The sequence below is a fragment of the Syngnathus typhle genome, linkage group LG5 (genome assembly GCF_033458585.1).
Source record: "Syngnathus typhle isolate RoL2023-S1 ecotype Sweden linkage group LG5, RoL_Styp_1.0, whole genome shotgun sequence".
Lineage (NCBI taxonomy): Eukaryota > Metazoa > Chordata > Actinopteri > Syngnathiformes > Syngnathidae > Syngnathus > Syngnathus typhle.
In genome coordinates, this window is record NC_083742.1 from 737755 (window position 1) to 760191 (window position 22437).

At 42.0% G+C, this 22437-nt stretch overlaps 1 protein-coding gene across 12 annotated transcripts in view; it reads right to left on the bottom strand.

Moving 5' to 3' along the window:
* Positions 1-22437, bottom strand: part of pias2 (protein inhibitor of activated STAT, 2) — a 180210-nt gene that overhangs the window by 38130 nt on the left and 119643 nt on the right. For all 12 annotated transcript variants that reach the window (XM_061279699.1, XM_061279706.1, XM_061279701.1 and 9 more), the window contains 4 exons: positions 10797-10931; positions 10606-10711; positions 7309-7382; positions 4898-5058 (listed from right to left, as the gene is read on the bottom strand). In XM_061279699.1, coding sequence (XP_061135683.1) covers positions 4898-5058; positions 7309-7382; positions 10606-10711; positions 10797-10931 — 476 coding nt within the window. The remainder of the gene's footprint in view (positions 1-4897; positions 5059-7308; positions 7383-10605; positions 10712-10796; positions 10932-22437) is intronic.

Sequence of the window (22437 nt, forward strand, 5' to 3'; positions counted from 1 at the left end):
CTCTTTTGATGCTTTTAAAAGACGACTGAAGCAGTGGCTAAAAAGCTCACAAACCTGTAATCACCTTTAGTAAAGGGTGTGCTGGGACAGTTAGAATAGTTTTTCCACAGAGTGGATATAAACTTTTATACTATGTTTTTATTTTTATTTTATTTACAGAGTGGATATAACCTTTTAACTATGTTTTTATTTTTATCTCCCAGTAATGTACTAGTCTGTCTATCTGTCTGTCTGCTCTGTCAGGCTGAGTTAATGTAATGTCTAAAGTCTATCTGTCTGTCTGCCCTGTCTCTGACAACGGATGAAATTTAGCTCTGGCTAATTCCGACTGGTTTTACACTGGGATGTTTGTATGTATGCCTATATCTTGAGTGTTCATCAAACTGGTGCTGTCCTGTCTAAAAAAAAGAAAAACAAACAAACATTCAGGTGATTAACTACATTTAAGTGGCAAGAACAGGATTTTATTGCCTAGTGATGTCTCTGAGACACTATCACTGTGTCTGTGTCTCCTGGTTTTGGCGTACAGCGCTCTGTAACGCCGTCCAGAGGGGAGTAGTTTGAACAGACTGTGACCTGGGTGAGAAGGATCTGTAAAGACGTTACTTGCATGTTTCCAAAGTCCAAAGTCACTTTATTGTCAATCCCTTCATATGTCCAGACACACAAAGAAACCGAAATGGTCCTGGACAGGTACAAGTCTTGGATAGATGGGCGGTTGGTCCTGATTATCTTTTCCACAGTCCTGATTGTCCGTTGCAGTCTGTGCTTGTCTTGTTTGATGGCCGATCCAAACCAGACAGTGACAGAGGTGCAGAGGATAGACTGGTTGATGGCAGTGTAGAAGGGCTTCAGCAGCTCCTGTGGCAGGTTGAACGTCCTGAGCTGTCTCAGAAAGTACAGCCTCTGCTGGGCCTTCTTCCGGACAGAGTCTATGTGGCCGGTCCATTTCAGGTCCCGAGAGAGTGTGTATCCCAGGAACTTGAAGGTGTCTGTGGAAAGAATAGCATTACTGAGGATAGTGAGGGGTAGAAATGGTGAAGGGTCTCCTCTGAAATCCATTGTCATCTCCACGGTCTTGAGTGGGTTCAGCTCCAGGTGCCTTTGGCTGCACCAGTGGACCAGCCGCTCCACCTCCTGTCTGTATGCAGTCTCGTCACCGTCCCGGATCAGTCTGATGAAAGTGGTGTCGTCCGCATACTTCAGGAGCTTCAAAGAAGAGTCGCCTGAGGAGCAACCGTTGGTGTAGAGAGAGTGGGGAGAATACGCAACACTGGGGGCGCCAGTGCTGATGGTCCGGGTGTCAGACGTGATGGTCCCCAGCCTCACATGCTGTCTCCTGTTGGTCAGGAAGCTGGTGATCCACTGACAGGGGAGGCAGGCACCGCAAGCGATGGTGTTGAACGGCGAGCTGAAGTCCACAAACAGGATCCTGGCATACGTTCATGGGGTGTCTCGGTGGTGTTGTATTTAGTGCAGTCCCATGTTGACCGCATCATCATTGACCTGTTTGCCGGGTAGGCAAACTGCAGGGGGTTGAGCAGGGGTCCGTGATGTCCTTCAGGTGACTCAACACTAGCCTCTCAAAGGATTTCATGACCACGGATGTCAGGGCGACAGGTCTACAATCCTTCAAACCTGTGATGGCGGGCTTCTTGGCCGCTGGTACGATGGTGGAGCTTTTGAAGCACGAGGGCATGTCACACAGCTCCAGGGAACAGTTGATGATCCATGCAAAGGTGGGTGCCAGCTATTCAGCACAGACTTTCAGGCAGGAGGGGGATACACCGTACAGGAGGGAGACACGCAAGGCATGACTCTATATACAGTATAGACTACACAACAAACTGATGAATAACTAGTTTTGAAATCAGAGAATAGTAAAAATTGGTTTAAATATGTTAAAAAAGATGAATGCTAATACAATTGTCTAGCAATATTTTAAATAAGAAAACGGTTTGTAATTTCAGTATTGACATGAAGTCGATGCACAATTTGTCTTTGCGGGCCACATAAATTGATTTGGCAGGCCGTATCTGCCCCCCGGGCCTTGGGTTTGACACCTATGCTCTACACCCTCAGCAGGGTCCTGGAGGGTGCATGGGAGTTGTGCTTAGAAGACTTGGAGAAATTGTTCGACCGTGTTCCTTGGGGAGTTCTGTTGGGAATGCCAAAACCACTTCAGGGCTGTTCCGTCCCTATATCAAGTGATGCCAGAGTTTGGTCTGCATTGCAGTATGTTGAATTCGTTTACGGTGACAGTTGGTCGATTCTGTTCATAACCTTTACTGACAGTGTCGTTTAAGGTGTCCGGTTTGTTGACCTCAGCATCTCAGCTCTGCTTTTGTCTGATGATGTGGTGCTGTGAGCTTATTCAAGTTGTGATTTCTAGCTCACACTGGAGCAGTACACAGCTGAGTGTGAAGTGGCTGGTATAAAAAATCAGCACCTCCAAACCATGGTCCTCAGACGGTAAAGGGTGGAATGCCCTCTCCGGTTCAAGGATGAGATTCTTCCCCAAGTGGAAGAGTTCAAGTAGCTTGGGGTCGTGTTTACTATTGAGGGTAGGATGGAGCGGGAGATTGACAGGTGGATCAATTCAGTGTCTGCTGTGATGCAAACTCTGTTACCGGTCTGTCATGGAGCTGAGTCGAATGGCAAAGCTTTCAATTTACTGGTCGATCGAAGTTCCTACCCACATGTTAGGACCGGAAGAATGAGATCCGGGATACAAGCAGCCGAAATGAGTTTTCTACGCAGGGTGTCCAGGCTCTCCCTTACAGATAGGGTAAGAACCTTGGCCATCCACTGCTCCTCCGCATGGAGAGGAGCTCGTGGAGAGGTGTCTTAGGCATCTGATTAGGATCCAGTGGAAAATGAATGGATGGATATGTGTACAGTGATCCCTTGCCACATCACGCTGCACCTTTCGAAAATGCACTACTTCGTGGGTTTATAAGTGACGAGAGAATAGTGTTTAAATAAACGCTGATAGCGCAGGGCGTGCCTCTGAGCAATGTGTGTCACTGCGGACGTGACTGAGTTCAAGCGCAGGAGGCGCCATCTGGCCACGCACAAGGAAAGAAGCACCAATCAGTCCTCCTTATCATAATCTCCTAGTCATTACTCACGCAAGCATTGAGGTTCCCCAGCAGAACAAGAGAGTCCCCAGGGAAACGTTCTCGAGCACACCCTCCAAGGACTCCTAAAAGGGTGGGTACTCTGAGCTGTTGTTTGATGCATAGACACGAAAATCCTTAACCTAACCTTAACCTATCACCTTACTCGACAACAGAGGGAGGCTTCCCACTTATCTGTTGGGGTGAATACCAATATGCAGGCACAAAATAGGGGGGCACAATAAGTGTGCCCACACTTGATCTGCAGCTCTCACCGTGGGCAACTCCAGAGTCGAAGAGAGTCCAAAAACTTCTAACGTCTAGTCGCAACTTCTATACCTCTCACAGCAGCTTGGGCTCCTTCCCTGACAGAGAGATGACATTCCATTTGTTAACCGCTAGCTACTGTAGCTGGGGATCAGACTGCCAAGGTACCCGCATTTGGCTGCCACTCAGCTAATACCATAGCTGACCCCTGCAGCCCTTCCCACAGGTGGCGAGTCCATGGGAAGGGAGACCCACGTTGCCTTTTCGGGCCCCAACTTCAGGCCTGGCTCCAGAGGGATGCCTCAGTGACCAGTGGCTGGGCAAGGAAAAATGAAGGTAATTTATTTCAATTATCATTAGGGATAATATAAAGAGTGTTTTTTCTTATCCCGCACCAAGGACCTGTTTGCCATAGGTGACTCTGCCAGCGGCATTAAGCCCCTGAACATTTAGCTCCTAAGATCATTGGAAAAACTGAACTCCTTCACCACAGTAAAGTGATGGCTCAAGAAGGGGTAGGAAAAAAAAGTGTTGCACATTAATGAACACAAATATCTGTTTCCTAATTTATGTGAGAAACATGATCAGTGTCTTCAAATCAATGAATACCATTGATAAAAACGACATTATTAAAGGTGACTTAAGCAAATTTGTTACTTTGGAAGTGTTTATCAAATTGGTAGCCCTTTGCATTAAACAGTAACCAAGTAGCTTTCAGTTTTAAGGTTGGTGACCCCTGTGCTTCATGCTACAAGCTTGTAACTAAGTTTGACTGCATTGTCCGTCTTACATAAATAAATGGTGAGGAATTGAAACAAAAACATGTCACATGGCTTCATTGAGAATGAAAAAACATCTGCTTTTCAAGGGCAATTTGGTGGGGTGTTGTATTATGTCTGAGTGTGTAGAGGCAATTTTCCTCTAAACTGTTATGTTGTGTCTCATAATGGTGTTTTATTTATGCGCTTTTAGTATTTCAGTAGAAACTTATTGGGAAATATGATGAAAAATGACATTTGTCATTCAATTTTGAGGGGTAGTATTTGTTCAAAAGTTTTGAATTTTTTCTATATTTTGAACTTCCTCCATTTCTCATTATCTCATTCATGCTGAGTATCTTTCCTCTGCTTTTTTTTTATCTCTGTATGGTCTGAGCAGGTACCTCCTGATATGCAAATATGATTGTGTGAACAAGCTTATGCGAGACAGGTTAACGTGAATGTATTGGTTTGTATGTTTTATCACCACTGTAAAGCCTGTAATTCTGCAACGTTTAAAATCGCACTTGACAGGTCTTGAATACAACCTTTTATGGGTAGTGAGGGTCCTAATATAAAACTCAACCTGTCAAAGTGGCATGTGGTAGTGACAGTGTCACTCAGCAATAATGAGATACACCTATAATTGGTGCGTCATGTCAATCCCTGCACTCTCACCAATCCCTGTATTAATATTCCGTGTTGGTTGATGAGGAGGCGGGTTTGCGGTCTTGCTGAAGAAAGTAAACCAACCCATCAATGATGAGACTTCTATATGTAGCCTTCTTGTCACAGACAGGACAGATCCATGTAGGTTTCTTCTCATTCATCTGTAAGTAGAGGCCAGCATCGAAGCACTGAAGATGAGAGCAGGTCACCGCCCTGCATGGGATTGTAAGTCGCATCTTACCCAACTGGAGGAAAAATGATTAAAGATTAGTCAAATTGAAATAGGTAAAGTAACGCAAAAGCACAAAATATGTGTTCGCAATTGTTTGATTTCCGTAACTTTTACATAGTATATTTAGAAAACCAATACAAATGAAGTTTGGACATTAGGGAATCCACAGTCTTACTTCATTTTAAAAATTGTACACACTGTGGATTTAAATACCTTGAAAAGGCCTTACCCCCTTGACCTTGAGCCACATTTTAGGCTCCGATAAAAAAAGGTTGTTTTTTTTGTGAGCACCAGATGGGACACAATCGTTAAGTCGAACAAAATTTAAGACATTTTAAACTTTTTTTTTTAATAAATGCTTGAAAAGTAGGGCTTGCATAATTAGTCACCCCTTTTCTCTCAGTGCAATCAAGTGAGTCTAGAACAGGGGTCAGCAACCTTTACGATCGAAAGAGCCATTTTGCCTCCTCTTCTACCCCCCCAAAAAAATCGTCAGGAGCCGCAAAGAATAACAGAGCTTGTAAGTTTACGCCTGTAAGTTTGTTTTGTTAAATAAAGAGCCGTTTACCAAACCCACGTCTTTCCTTGAACTTTGTTAACGCTACAATATAGTTATAGAGTAGATCTGTGGAATTTGATCGATGGATTTAATGATTTAGAGTGCACAGATGGTTTGATAACATTATTGCTTATATAATAGTTATTTGATATATAATTTATATATCGTTATATGGGCCTGTGGAATATTTTGAAGTGCAAGAGCCGTCAGCGGCGCGCATGCATTGTTGCGTTCTCAGCTCTTAGTGTCAGGCTTCGGCTGGGGTGGAAATGGAGCAGGGCGACCGTGTGCAGCTTGGACCAGGGTTTATAGGAAGAACTGAAAATACATACTTGGTAAACTAACCTAACTCGCTGACAAAACAAGACTGACTGAAGAAGACGTGAAACAAAAAGACATCATGACGTTAACACAACTATAACCAGACTGACTGACCAGGACGTGAGACAAGAAAACAATAGGACCTGACGACAACAACACATGCAACAACTGACAAGCAATGATCCGACAGTGAACGAGGGGCAGACAGGACTTAAATACAAAACACAAAACACGAGGCAGGTGAACGCGGTTACATTGATTGAGGTGACACAGGAAGGGTGGGGCGACGCGAACAGAAACCATGGCAACCTAGCAAAACTGGGGACAAGACATGACAGAAGCACACATGATCCACGGACATGAGCACACAGACGGACAAAACAATGACAACATGGACGTGACCGGGGACGAATCATGACACTTAGTTTGTGTTTATGTCACGATAGCATACCTATTGTTTAGCCTGTTGTTGCGACGCTGCGTCAGCAGCGCGGCGGTTGTTTACATAAAGGACAAAGATTGACTCGACGAGCTGCTGCTGACGCGACGTTGCGCTGCTGTCGTCACTTGAAATTCAAATTACAGTAAACCCTTGCTACATTGCGGTTCGTTTATCGCGGTTTCACAAAAACATATATAAGTCGCTCCTGAGTATAAGTCGCCCCCCCCACCCAAACTATGAAAAAAAACGCGACTTATAGTCCAAAAATTACGGTAGTAGCACACTGCACAAATACGGAATTTATAGAGGTGTGGCAATAAGAATCCCATTTCTCTGTAAAACTGCACCCCAAAAACAACATACCCACAGTCAAACATGGTGGTGGCAGCATCATAGTTGCTTTGCTTTTTGGTTGCTTTTTGTCAGAAGGAACTGTCAGGCTTTCAGCATGAGATGGATGGATTGGTTGGAGTCTGTAAAAGACCTCAGACTGGGACAGGAAATTGCCTTCCAACAATACAAAAATCCTAAACATTAAGCAAAATCCTCAGTGGAGGGTTTTTGCTACAACAATGAAAGGGTTTAAAAATAAAAATATCTAGATGTTAGAAATGTCCCAGTCAAAGTGCAGACCTGAATCCAATTGAAAATTGAAAACTAGAGTGTTGTTTGTAGAAGAAAACAAACAAAAAAAAATACCGTATATTGCATAGAATCTGTTTCGCTTTCCAACTGTGTCCCACTTGGTATTGATTTTTCACAAACAAAATGTATTTTCTTCATTTTTGAAGCCTGAAATATGGCAAAAGGTCAAGGGGGTGCTAACACTTTTGAAAGCCGGTGTATCTACAATTCTTTAACCAAATGCCAAGATCTTTAGTAAATGTTTTTGTGATTTTCTTCTATAAAATTATGTGAACATTCCACAATGATGTATGTACCGGGCATATGAGGGAGACTCGAAGGCTTGTTGTAGCAACTTCACTATCTGGATCTGCAGTGAGCTTCTCTTTTACTTGATGACAGATGACAGTGAAAGAGTACAGAAATATTAAATTCACAATGATGGCTGAATAGTGAATATTAAGTTCACAACTTAAACTCAGCTAACAAATTACATAAAAAATGGCACCGTTTCAAGGTTGACTTGGCCTGTGCAGTTCAATTTGCTCATTACAGTATACAGTTTGTTTTCACACAGCGATGGCATTGTTTGGACCCAGATGTTACTTTCCCATTACATTTTTGGGGGCGAGAGGTTTCATTGAAACAATTTTCTCAGAAACATCTCGGAGCTTGAGGTGGTTCTGAAATGCTGGCTATCTGGTGCAGAGTGCTGGCTGTCGTCACATACATTTGTTTAGCCGACAGCAATGCAGCAACTACCTGAACCATGTTTCCAATTTCATATGTACAAATGTATGCATTTTTAATGTATAAATAGAGCACAGATATCGACCCTTCACTCTGAGTAGCTGACGTGTTTAAATGATGCATTAAGACAAGTGGCTTGTACAGCTGTATGTCTGATGTTTGTTAGAAAGCAATCTGTGTCAAGACTGTGTTATAATCCAATGAGTTAGTAAGAGTGTAGAGAGAAGAGAGCATGCATTGTGTAAAACTCAAATCGTGGCCCCCGAGAGCAAACGCACAGTTGCTGGTTGTCAAGCATTAAAAACAACACTTAACGTCATTGAAGCCCAGCTGGACAATTTATCAATGTCTTTGTTACTTCATCACTTGCCTCCAACAGCAGCATATGAAGGGAGTTTAGTATTTATTTAAAAGTACTTCAAAAGGATAAACGATAAAAAAAAAAATGGATCAATGAGTGGTTAGAAGAGCACCCTGGATTTTTCCTTTTGACAGTGCAGGGCAAGGGTTCCTGCTGGTAAAAGTAAATAATTTCGAACTCAACGCGGATTTTGCACCTGCGTCTTTTTCAAAAAGTAAATTCGCATCTTTGTGAAGTGCTTTGAATATGGTATAAGCATTATAAAAGTGTACACTCCATTTCTCATTTAGTATTATATTAGGGCTATTACATAGGCATGTAACGATTAATCGATACACATCTATTAATCGCTATAATGCTCTACGATTTCTTGGCATCGATGCTAAACGTAAAAATCGATCTATATCGCCCGTTTTTGACCTCGGACATTAGACGCGACTTTATTTTGAAATCCAGTTCATTGTTCCTTGCTTCCTCTTTCCGGGAGCAGTGCGCGGCGTGTTGTGTTGTGAGCAGAGCAGGCACGTGAAAGGGGAGCCGACAACTATGCCGCTCCTGGGCTGGTGCTATGGAATGAATGTATAGTTATGTATTGTTGGAGCCAATTTAGTTACCTTAGATTAAATTCTTACTTTTGTTTAAGATTCGCTGGCCTTGGGCCATGGACCGTTATTTGACAAAGCATTTGGTCACCTGATCAGTCACCTGATCAGGGAAATAAATAGGCTGCTCCCACTTGGTAGTTAGTCTCAGTTAGACAAGGAAGGAAGACAGTAGTGACATAGTTTTTTACCGCTAAAAAGCCCGCTTCAAGCTACTTCAAGTTTGCCCCAGGCTTGTAGCTCTTGGAATTTAGGAACCAAACTTTAGTTTACTTCTTTGAACCCTTTATGTTGAAACCTTAGTTGATTTACAAACGATTTGGATTTGTACCTGTGTGCCACCTGTTTGCCTGCCTGCCATTCCCTCTCCCCCCTATCCTTGCTTGGCCTACCACCTTTGCCTGCCTGCCATTGCCTCTCTCCCTCGGCCTGCCTGCCTGCCATCGCCTCTCTACCTCGGCCTGCATGCCTGCTTGCCTCCATTTGGACATTCTACCTCCACCTTCAAAAGGGTATGAGCAACAGCTGTACACAGTGTTTTAAGATAAGCGTGTGACAAGAACTATACAACATCTAACCTTTGAAACTGACACTCACATGTATTATGTATAGTTCTCTGGTATTGCAATAGAATGGGTTTTTTTTGCATTTGGATTAGAACATATGGTCAAGGTGTAATGTTTACTACATTCATGATAAAGAACTTTTGTTTTGTAATTAAATAGTTCAGTAATGCACTTTAAAGTTAATGGTATTACAAAAAAAGGAAAGAATATTCATTTTTCTTTACTGACTTAAATGAGAATAAATATAGGGATTTGATCAAGTTCAGTGTTAAAATAAGCACTTTGTATACTCCAATACTCTTGTAATTTCCTAAATAAAGAGTTTGCAGTACCTTGTTGATTTTGCGTATGAATTGTTATAAATCAGGATATTGTTCTATATCGATCGTAGAGCACTATATCGTGATGTATCGTGAATGAATCACAGCAGGCTTTAAGATATCGGCAAATATCGTATCGCGTTTTTTGTATCGATATATCGTATCGTGACAAAACCCGCGGTTTACACCCCTACTATTACATGGTTTTTTTTTGTAGTATGACGTATTTTTCGTCAAATGTATAAAAAGTAACCCATTCAAAAAATATGGGTAGTTGTAAGATATACAAACATCAATCACAGATTTCGGCGACAAAATCAGGTGCCGTGCAAGCTGCAAAACAAGTCTGAAGTGAAGGCATTACTGCGTACCCCAGTATAATGACGAGATGGCAAAACAGTGTCAAAATAAGTATATCGGCAAACCCTTGAAGTTGGCCTCATCACGTTGCCTGCGTGTTCCGTCATGAGTACCATGTTGCTGCTGCTGGCTTAACTAGTCTTGGCCATGGTGCATACGTGAACAAGTTTTTGAAAGGAAGTAATGTAACATTAGATCTGTTGAACTGAAATTACAGATTTTTTAACATTGAGGACTAGTACTAGTAACTGTCTAAACAATTAATCTTTGTAATAATTCTGTGAATTTTGATTTTCATTTGACACATCACAGGATTTTACGGTACTGATGGTCGATATGTACTGATAGTCAATATGTGAAAACGCCATTGACTCACTTATCCAGCTCTGTTGTGTTGAAATCAATTGTCACCATCCAACAAGTGTTTTGTGACACAACAGATACTGGCATGTCTCTTATCACATAAAATGATCTGTTTTTGGAAAGCCATGACAATATGTAAAAAAGCACACAGCCACGTCAATTTCCAACTTTGTTGGGTTTTGTGTGAAAGACGAAGAAAAAGTTGGTGGCGCCACTATTACGTCTCTGATCAGCCAATTCCATGATAATATTCTTACGTGAAAGAGACTAATGCAATATGTAGTGCAGTTACTTAGTGCTCTGGAGTGGTCTGGGTTTCTGATGCCCTTCATCCTCAGCCTCTGCAGGAGCAGTGGTGATGTTAGCTGCCTCACTAGGTACACAGACATGGAGAAGGTCTGCAAACATCAGAAGTTTAGTCCACACATCAGGTCCATTTGAAAATACTTCTAAATAAAGTTACGAATTGACTAAGTCTGTTACCTTTCCAATTTCAGGTGCCCATGTCACTGATATCTGATTGGGTACTGTAGAGGATAGTCGCACCAATGATGTAATGTTTAGAGGTTTTCCTGGTCTCCTTTGTTCCACACCATTTTTGGGGGGAGGTGCATAACCCTAACAAAAACAAAAATGTAATACTTTCATATTTGGTTAGCTTTTTCCCCCAACACATTGATCAATAAAGCATTTATTACCTCTTTGAATGCCAAGCGTTTTCAGAAAAAATATCCTCTAAAATCCCAGTCGATTTCAAGCATTTTCACTCAATTTGTAAAGCCTACAGAATATTGTGTGCTATAGTTATATATACACGGATGGTACCAAATGAAAGAATGGGCCCTCTTCTTTAATTAGAAAAACTAAGTATGATTCTAACACAGTGGTGGGTTAACTACGGCCCGCGGGCCACATCCGGCCCACGGGACCGTTTAATCCGGCCCGCCAACCCTGAATAAATTGTATTATTAAACTTTTTTTTGGGTCATTTTGCCTGCAATGACTGCGTTTTCCCAGTAGATGGGGAAGCGCTCGCCTGCGCATTTACTACCGGAAGCCGTGTCAGAAAGCTTGGTGCACACTCACAAGTGCGTGTACGTACTCAGTAGTACGGACATGGCGCACTCGCGCTCTATTTGTATCAGTCCCGAATTTCCCGAAACAGTTTTACGCTAAAGGCAACTACAAACCTTCCCCTGGAATCCTTCTATTAAAATGAGTCGCCCAAGGAAAAGCAAGGTGGACACAGTGCCGAGTGTTTAAAAAAGAGTGGCCAATTTGGCTCGACTTACGCGATGTGACATCAACATCAACCCGTCACAGATCGAGATAAACAGACCAACACCTCGGATCTCTCCTAAGAATTGCCACAACAAATTTTACTCCAGACTATGACGCACTAGCAAAAAAGGGAGACCAACAAAACTGTTCCCACTGAAAATGAAGGGGAATCTCTCAAGTTTGTTGTAAAAAAATGCATTTGGAATAGGATTTGTACACATAGCAGTGATTGAAACTAACGACCATTCTCATTTTCAAACAATGCAGGATGCTCAAGGACATTGATGCACCACCTGTTTGCGACTAATCTTAACCTGTGAAGTTCTTAAGGCTTACTTTAAGGAAGTGTTTCCCGTTTCCTCACCTCTGTTACCAGGTGTTTGTGAGTTAAAACTCTGCTCTAATTTTCAGATACCCCTCACCGTGTTGCCGTTTTGATTACCGTTTTTTTCCGTGTATAATGCGCGAAATCTAACTAATTTATTGTCCTAAAATCTGGGGTGCGCATTATATGACATTACCAAAGACAGGAACAGAAACCAAACAGACATCATGACAGTAACACATGCAATGATCCGACGTTGAGCGAGGGGCAGACAGGACTAAAATACAAAACACGTTATCATTGATTGAGGTGACACAGGAAGGGAGGGGCGACGCGAACAGAAACTATGGCAACCTAGACACATAGCAAAACTGGGGACGAGACATGACAAAATCTCCCTCGAAATAAAACTTGAAATCACCTTTCTTCTTGTTTGTTGTCAATCGCGCATCGCATTCAGCCATCCTGCCCAACACACTTAGTCAGTAAAATTCATAATTGACGACACATTGTTTGATGCGATGGTGCAATCCTTGATGGTGTGTTATTGTCAAATATTGTTTGTTTTTTAATCTCCATCGCGGACCGGACGTGTTCCTGTGCAGCCATGATGAGTGCCTCTGTGCTGTCCTTCAGTCCAGCTTTTTCCAGCCATTGGTAGGATTTCTTGATGTCAGCCACTTCACTTATCTGCCGATGGTACATCCCATGTAGGGGTTTGTCCTCCCATGATGGTGTCTCTAGCCACTCATCCTCTGTTTGCCATTGTCTGAGACATTCACTGAGCACGTCATCCGTTCGGGCCTTTTCCTTGATGTACTCATGGATCTTGGCTGTTTCATCCCGAACAGTGGCTCTCACACTCAGTAGTCCTCGGCCTCCTTCTTTACGGCTAGTGTACAGTCTCAGGGTACTGGACTTAGGGTGGAACCCTCCGTGCATGGTTAGGAGCTTCCGTGTCTTGACATCTGTGGTCTGCGTCTCTTCCTTTGGCCAGCTTATTATTCCTGCAGGGTATCTGATGACTGGCAGGGCGTAGCTGTTTATTGCCCGGATCATTTAGCTGACTTCTGAGGACTTGCCTTACTCGTTGTAGGTATTTGGCTGTGGCTCCTCTCCTTGTGGCTTCATCAAGGTTGCCATAGCTGTCCTCAATGTCTGTTATTGTTCCTTCTGGGAATGAGACCCCTTCTGTATGGACTACCTTCCCTCTCTTTGTCACCATGCGACCGCACTTCTCTAGTCCGAATGACATTCAAATGTCTGTGCTGTAGATCCTGGTTGTGTGGATCAGTGAATCGATGTCTCGCTCGCTCTTGGCAACTTTGTCATCCATGTATAGGAGGTGACTGATGGTGGCCCCATTTTTGAGTCGGTATCCGTAGCCAGTCTTGTTGATTATTTGGCTGAGGGGACCTATGCAGAACAGCAGTGGGGACAAAGCATCTCCTTGGTATATGCCACATTTGATGGAGACTTGTGCAATTGGCTTGTAATTGGCCTCAAGGGTTGTTTTCCACAGTCCCATCAAGTTTGCAATGAAGGCTCTCAGGTTCCTGTTGATGTTGTACAGTTCCAAGCAAGATGAGTGTGGCATGGAGTCGTAGGCTTTCTTGTAATCAATCCAGGCAGTGCACAGGTTGGTGTGTCGAGTGTTGCAGTCTCGGGCGACTGTTCCGTCAACCAGCAGCTGGTGTTTGGCTCCTCTGGTATTGCGGCACAGAAATTGCCTTTCTGTGTTGTGCTCATGTATTGAGCCATGTGTACACTTATCTTAGCCGCTAATGCCTGACATGATCTTCCATGTTGTAAGGAGACAGGTTATTGGCCGATAGTTGGATGGGACTGTACCCTTCGTGGGATCCTTCAGGATCAGGATTGTGCGTCCTTCAGTTAACCATTCGGGGTGAGTTCCAACTTTTAGTAGCTGGTTCATTTGTTCTGCTAGGCGCTCATGGAGTGCAGTGAGCTTCTTAATCCAGTAGGCATGGATCATATCTGGCCCGGGTGCTGTCCAGTTCTTCATACCTGAGACTCTCTCTTGGATGTCTGCCACAGTGATGGTAACTGGGTTCTGCTCAGAGTGGTTGCTGTGGTCTTCTCTTAGAGAGACTAGCCATTGTGCCTCACTGTTGTGTGATGTGTCCTTCTCCCATATGCCCTTCCAGTATTGCTCAGTCTCCAGCCTTGGTGGGTCTGTTCTGCTGTTGTTACCCTGCCTGCCATTGAGAGTACACTTTTCCTGGTTGGGTTGTGAAGAGCCTGTTTATTCGCCTGGCTTCACTTTCTCTTGTGTATCTCTTTAGGCGACTGGACAGGGCTAGGAGCCTCTGTTTGGCAGTCTCCAGTGCTTCAGGTACGTTCATCTGGCTGTACGTGCATCCTTCAGTTAACCATTCGGGGTGAGTTCCAACTTTTAGTAGCTGGTTCATTTGTTCTGCTAGGCGCTCATGGAGTGCAGTGAGCTTCTTAATCCAGGGTGCTGGTTTCTTCATTGCACCTTTCTGGATCTCTGATAGTTGGCTCACGTCTCTCCGCACTGTCTTGATCTTAGCCTCCAACCTTCGTTTCCATGGTGGGTCTTGTATCTCATGCTTGAAATTGCTCTTGTAACCAAGCATCTTCAGGATCACTGTTGCTGAAGTGTATATCGCCTCATTGGTTTCAGTGATGGTGGTTGTAGGGATTGCTCTCAGTGCTGCATTCAGATCTTCAACTAGATTTTCTGGTGGTGCTTCACTTGGCCTTTGTAGTTGGCGTCGGTGTTGGCTGCTGTTCATTCGAGTCATGATCTTATCTTTCAGGTCAGTTGCTGTCTTGTTCAGGCTTGCATATCCTCTTGGGGCTGTGTACCCAATTTCTTGGGCAGTTGATGTTGACTCACCTCTGGAATTCGGGTTCCCGTTTGTCTTGGCATCTGTGTTGTACCTCGTCAATCTCAAATTGTGATAACAATTGCCGTTTCTGGATATTGGAGCACTGAGTAACTAGTTGTTTGATTCTTTATCTCTCACCATGTTTATGAGGTAGGCGATATCGTCAAGGGTCTTGCCCACAGACCCACACTGGATGATGGTATGGCTCCGCCCCTACCAGGTCTCGAACCCGGGTCCCGCTGGTTGATAATCTGGCAACTATCCTACTGAGCTATCCAGCCGATATATATATATACATATATATATATATACATATATATATATATACACATATATATATACATATACATATATACATATACATATACACACATATATACATATACATATACACACATATATACATATATATATATATATATATATATATATATATACATATATATATATATATATATATACATATATATACATATATATACATATATACATATATATATATATATATACATATATATATATATACATATATATATATATACATATATATATATATACATATATATATATATACATATATATATATATACATATATATATATATACATATATATATATATACATATATATATATACATATATATATATATATATATATATATATATAGGTTGGCATATAAAAAAGCGCTCTCGGGTGCTTCAAAGTGCCGAGTTTATTACTGCGCATTAAGAAATGACCACCTGCAACGTTTGGTTTATGTTTTATAAGCATTTTTAATTTTATTGCTTAAATCGCATTTTCTCGACGAGCTGAGCACTTTTTTATATATATATATATATAGATATATATATATATCTATATATATATATATATATATCAGGGCTGTGGACTCGGTTCGAACTCGGGGACTCGGACTCGGTCGGACTCGGTCATTTTTGCCGGACTCGGACTCAGTGCTGATTTTGACCGAGTCCACCGAGTCCGACAATAAAAAAAAAAAAGAGGCAAGACGCAGCCAGAGAGTGTCAGGTTACAGTCAGCGCGGTAGGAGTTGGAAGAAGCAGTAAAAACTCCACCAAACTCGTTGTAATGACCCCGTGATATATGTTATATCCTTACTATTTTCCAGGTTCTTAGATAGCAAGAATAGGTCGGACAACGACGTGAATGATAACTGCTTTATTCCTTACTCACAGTGCGTTCACAGGGCGTACCACAACAACACAGAATGCGCCCATCCCACTTCCGGGGTTTTTCTACTACGGAATTTGAGTTAGCCCAAAATACACAACATCTCTTCCCCTCTTACAACGAACGTGCTATATGCACCTATAACTTGACATCTTCAAGATCTATCAATAACTACCATTAAACAATTATCATATATGGTCCAGACAATTATGACAATAATATTCCCATGAAACCTTAACTTTGGGTGAGCGTGGACTACCTCGAATTATACCGAATTATAGCGAAAAACCGATGTCGTACGGCGTCGTACGGCGTCAGCACGGCATCAGCACTATGCTACTATTTATTGTTTTCAATAAAAACATGAAGACCTCACGTTTGCGTCAGTCAATTTTAATTTCTATAAAGGATTATTCTCATTTGATGTCTTTAAATTCATCCGCGTTCTGCCATTGAAGCGGGGTGCATTAAAAAATCAGTCGTACAGACGGAAACGTTTTGTGATCAAATCTTTCATAATGAGAATGATTTGAGTGAATTGATTTGAATGAATAATTGAGACGAAATTTCAGTTTTGAAGGCTCCTTTTGTCCCAAACAAAGTGACAGATGGTGGGGAGGGGGTATAAAAATTGTAAAATCAATTCACTCAAATCATTCTCGTTATGAAAGATTTGATCACAAAACGTGTGTGGCTTTTTCTTAAATCAACACGTTTGACATTGCTATTGTGTCATCTTTTAATTATATTGCGCTGTCATGTTAAAGCAAATTAATAAATGCAACAATATTAATTTGCTTTGAAAATACCTGAGTAATAAAATAAAATGGATGGATGAATGATGATCACAACTAAGTATAAAGTCTCCTTTGTAATATATACTCCTTGTAGCCTGTACCCAAAAAGAGGAGTTTCTTTGCATCGAGGTTTATGCAAAGAGCTCACGTAATTATATTGTTGCGTTTTGGTGAAGTGAATGAGTGTTCCGTCTGTACGACTGGTCTTTGAATGCACCCCGCTTCAATGGCAGAACGCGGATGGCATCAAATGAGAATACCGTTTTTTTCTGTGTATAGTGCGCCCCCATGTATAGTACGCACCCCTAACAATGGCATGCTGATGCTGGAAAAAAGCTTGTACCCATGTATAATACGCACCCAATTTTTATGATTTTTTTTAAAAAAAAAATTAAATTTTTTTTTTTTCTTTTTTTTTTTTAAGTCCCAAAGATCGTCACACACGCAGGGAGGCAATGGGTCCCATTTTTAAAGTCTTTGGTATGGTCTTAACTAGGCTGGATGTCATTTTTTTTGTTGGCGTTGATTTCTCCGACTGCCCCTAAACGCACCACCGCGCTCCGTGCGCACACGGCGGCTCTGTATGGGAGAGACGTTGAAGAGGAATAAAAACACCCTTGGAAACCAAAACTTGCCCCTCGTCGTGACTCGGAGCCGCAACAAATGTTTCGGATTTGTGTAGGGTACATTGTGACAGACGGCAAACTAGCAGGTGATCGAGCGAGCGTCTGATACAAGAGCATTGCGGTCGTATGGAGCGTGTTTGAAATGAACAGCAGAGACGAAAGGAACAAGGCAAAGTGTTGTGAAATAAAATATTACCTGTAATACGCATTTTGTTATTTGCTGATTGAAACTGCTAATTAAACTGTGAATTGAAACTAATAGGTGGAGAACTGAACTCTCGCTCTTTATATAGCTGACGTGTCTTGCGCAACCGTTCTGCGCATCTGTAATGGCGGCCTCCGTATGACGTCCGGTCCGCGATGGAGATTAAAAAACAAACAATATTTGACAATAACACACCATCGAGGATTGCACCATCGCATCAAACGATGTGTCGTCAATTATGAATTTTACTAAGTGTGTTGGGCAGGATGGCTGAATGCGATGCGCGATTGACAACAAACAAGAAGAAAGGTGAGTTTTATTTCGGGGGAGATTTGTCATGTCTCGTCCCCAGTTTTGCTATGTGTCTAGGTTGCCATAGTTTCTGTTCGTGTCACCCCGCTCTTCCTGTGTCACCTCAATCGATGTAACGTGTTTTGTATTTAAGTCCTGTCTGCCCCTCGCTCACCGTTGGATCATTGCATGCGTTACTGTCATTCTGTTCCTGTCTTTGGTAATGTCTTTTTGTTCCACGACTTTGTCGGTCAGTCCTGTTGTTGGTTTTGTTGTACCATGACTTTATTTAAAAAAAAAATAACCCATGTATAATACGCACCCCAGATTTTAGGACAATAAATTAGTAAAATATTGCGCACTATACACGGAAAAAAACGGTAATCCTTTATAAAAATTAAAATTGACTGATGCAAACGTGAGTTCTTCATGTTTTTATTGAAAACAACATAGTGCTGACGCCGTACGACATGGGTTTTTCGCTTTCCAAATAAGGGGTCGTCACTAATTATTTGTGTTTAGATAAATGTCTGAGCTATAATGGTGTAATTAATGATTAAAACTTGAAAATATCTGTTTATTATATTCGTTTATATGTTTAATAAAGACAAAGCCATCACAAAACTGTTGTAGTTATTTAGATTTTGATCTAAATTAGCCTTGAATAAAGACTAAGCAGTCACATGAATTCACAGCAAAACTGGACAGCCGGACTCGGACTCATGGCAAAGAGGCCGGACTCGGACTCGGTGCAAAAATGCGACCGAGTTTACAGCCCTGGACTCGGTCGGATTTTTGCATATATATATATATATATATATATATATATATACACATACATACATATATACATATATATATATATATACATATATATATATATATATATATATATACATATATATATATATACATATATATATATATATATATGTCGTAGAAATCGACATGGGTAAAAAAATAAATGTAATTGTTAGTTGTGTTTACCAAGCTCCTGGCTCGAGTATTGACATTTTTAAGGACATTATGGAGGGATTATTTGCTCATACAAATCAGAAACAGAACTTCACCTGTGGTAATCTTAATATAGATCTTCTGAATCCCAACAAACATAAACAGACTGATGAGTTCTATGATACATTGTATGAGTCTGAGTATGAGTCTCTTTCCCATGATCACCAAGCCAAGCAGAGTAACATCAAATTGTGCCAGTCTTATTGATAACGTATTCACAAATAGCTTGGAAATCAATATCATTAGTGGGTTATTGCTGAATGATATAAGTGACCATTTGCCTGTTTTTGTGGTTTACGACTGTGATTGTAATAATGTACAGAATGGAAGTGATGTTTACAGAAGGATGAGAACATCAGAATCCCTGAGTGCTTTCAGAGCAGATCTATTGACGGAAGACTGAAATTGTGTGTATAATGAGTGTAATCTAGCCATAGCATATGATATATTCCTAGAAAGATTTATGTCATTGTATGATAAAAGCTGCCCACGAAAGCAATGCAATAGAAAGCATAATTATACAGAGTCCTCATGGATCACAAAAGGTCTACAAAAGTAAAAAGAAAAATTCTATGTATCGAGAATTTATAAAGCATAGAGAAAGAAATTAAGTACAAAAGATATACAAATAAGATGACGCAAATTATGAGGAGGTGCAAGAAGGAATATTACAGCAAGTTAATAGAGAAAAATAGAAACAATGGTGAAGGGATATGGGAGGTTTTAAACAGTATTATCTGGAAAGGAGTTGCTAACACAAAGCATCCTGAACATTTCATGGATAATGACAAGACCATAAACAATATGGAAGATGCGGTCAATGATTTGAATGCATTTTTTGTGAATATAGGACCGAAATTGGCTGAAGGTATCAGTGACCTATCGATAGAGCAGGCGAGAGCAGTAGGAGATGGTAGTAAAATTAATCCAAGTTCAATGTTCTTGCGAGCGGTTGATGAGAAAGAAGTTTTAGATATTATAAAACCATGCAAAAATCAAACATCTGCAGATGGGAATGATGTTGATATGGCCTTAATTAAGGAAATTGTTGATGGTGTGGTAAATCCTCTGACATACATCTGTAATTTGTCTTTTAAAACAGGTACCTTCCTAAGCAAAATGAAAACGGCGAAGGTTATCCCACTGTATAAAACAGGAGATAAACATCTCTTTACAAATTATAGACCTGTTTCTCTAGTATGTCAATTCTCGAAAATCTTGGAGAAGCTTTTCATTGTGAGACTGGATAGCTTCACTAAGATAAACAACTTGCTAACTGACAGTCAATATGGATTTAGAACAAATAGATCAACTATGGCACTAATGGATTTGATGGAAGAAATAACTAACTGTATTGGCAATAAGGAATATGCGATAGGAGTATTTATTGATTTGAAAAAAGCTTTTGATACCATTGACCATAACATATTATTGTATAAATTGGAAATATATGGGATGAGAGGTGTAGCATTGAGCTAATTAAAAAGTTACATTACTAATAGACACCAGTTTGTTAAGATGGGTAATTATATGTCATCATGCCTAGACATTACCTGTGGAGTCCCTCAGGGGTCAGTGCTGGGCTCCATATTATTTATTTTGGACATAAATTATATTTGTAAGGTGTCAACTGTCTTTAAATGTATTATTTTTGTGGACGACACCAACATCTTCTGTTCTGGAAATGACTTAAAGAAACGATTGGAGACTATTACAACTGAATTGTCCAAACTAAAAATATGGTTTGACATGAATAAATTATCATTGAATGTAGACAAAACAAAACTGATGGTATTTGGAAACCGTAAAATAGATACACAGGTCAAGTAACAATAGATAATGTCAATACTGAACAAGTTTATGAGATAAGATTTTTTAGGAGTAATATTAGACAATAAATTCTGTTGGAAACCTCATAAGATACGTTAGAACCAAAGTAGCAAGGAGCATTGCAGTATTGTGCAGTGCAAAACATTCTGGAGCAAAGCATGTTGTACACTCTGTATTGTTGTCTTGTCTTACCATATTTGACTTGCTGTGTGTCAGGCTTGGAGCAGGGAGAGGACTCGAATGCAGAGTTCCAACAAGAGGTGTTTTATTCTCTCGAGCGGAAGACCGCACAAAAACAAAAAGCGCCTCAAGATGAGGGACAAAAGGCAAAAACCAAAAGTGCCTCAAAACGAGGGAAAAAGGCTGGGAACAGCAAACAAAAAGCGCCTCAAAAATGAGGGAAAACTAAGGCAAAAAACCTTATTAAACAAAACACAGAGCTCACGCTGGGCAACGGGTATCTTCTATCTATAACTCTCCGGGGATTGCTGTGACATAAGTGATCGCTAGTGTTCATGATGGGGCAAGACGCACTGGCACAAGACAAGGGGAAGACGCAGGCTATATACACACACAGAAGGAGGAGGACACAGATGCAGACAATTAGGGCCAACGACACAGGTGCACACAGTTGGGATCAGGGAAGTCAAGTGGCCTGACGCGCAGAGGAAGGACACACGAACTGAAAGGAGAGGAGAGTTACAAAAATAAAACAGGAAGTGACAATACGAAGGACAGGACAAGACAAAAAAACAACCCACAAAACACGACAGCATGACATAACCCCCCCTCTAGGGCCGGATCCCAGACGGGCCAGGAGCATCAGGGTGAGCCGCGTAGAAGTCCTCAAACAGTCCGGGATCCAAGATATAACTTTGTGGCACCCATTGCCGCTCCTCCATAACCCTCCCAGTCTACCAGGAACTGCCAGTCCCGTCCCTTCCTGCGCACGTCCAACAGCTCCTTGACCGTGTAAGCAGGCCCACACCCCACTATCCGCGGAGGCGGCGCGGGAGCCGGCACCATCCCACTCTTCTTGGCTGGCTTAATTTTCCCGACGTGGAAGGTGGGATGCACGGCAAGAGACCGGGGGAGGCAGAGTCGTACAGCGGCTGGACTAACGACTTTGGAGCTGGGGAACGGACCCACAAAACGGGGACCCAGCTTCCTGGAGCCCACCTGGAGGGGAAGGTCCCGGGTGGACAGCCAGACCCGTTGGCCCCACCGGTAGACGGGGGCCGGTCGTCGCCTCCGGTCGGCCATCCTCTTGACCTTATCGCCTTGGCGGACCAGCGTGCCTCGGGCCGCCGCCCAGATGCGACGACAGCGACTCACCACGGTGTGCGCCGAGGTAATGGACACCTCCGGCTCACTATCGGGGAAGACCGGGGGCTGGTAGCCAAATACGCACATGAAGTGAGACATCCCGGTAGCCGTGGTAGGCAGGGAATTATGGGCGTATTCCACCCATGTGAGATTCTTGCTCCACGAGGAGGGGTTCTGGGTCACTAAGCAGCAGAGGCCTGTTTCCAGCTGCTGGTTTATGCGCTTCGCCTGGCCGTTCGCCTCTGGGTGATAGCCTGAAGTGAGGCTCACGGTGGCCCCTATGAGCTTGCAAAACTCTTTCCAAAACCTGGACACAAATTGGGGACCCCTATCAGAAACGACGTCCCGCGGAAATCCGTGT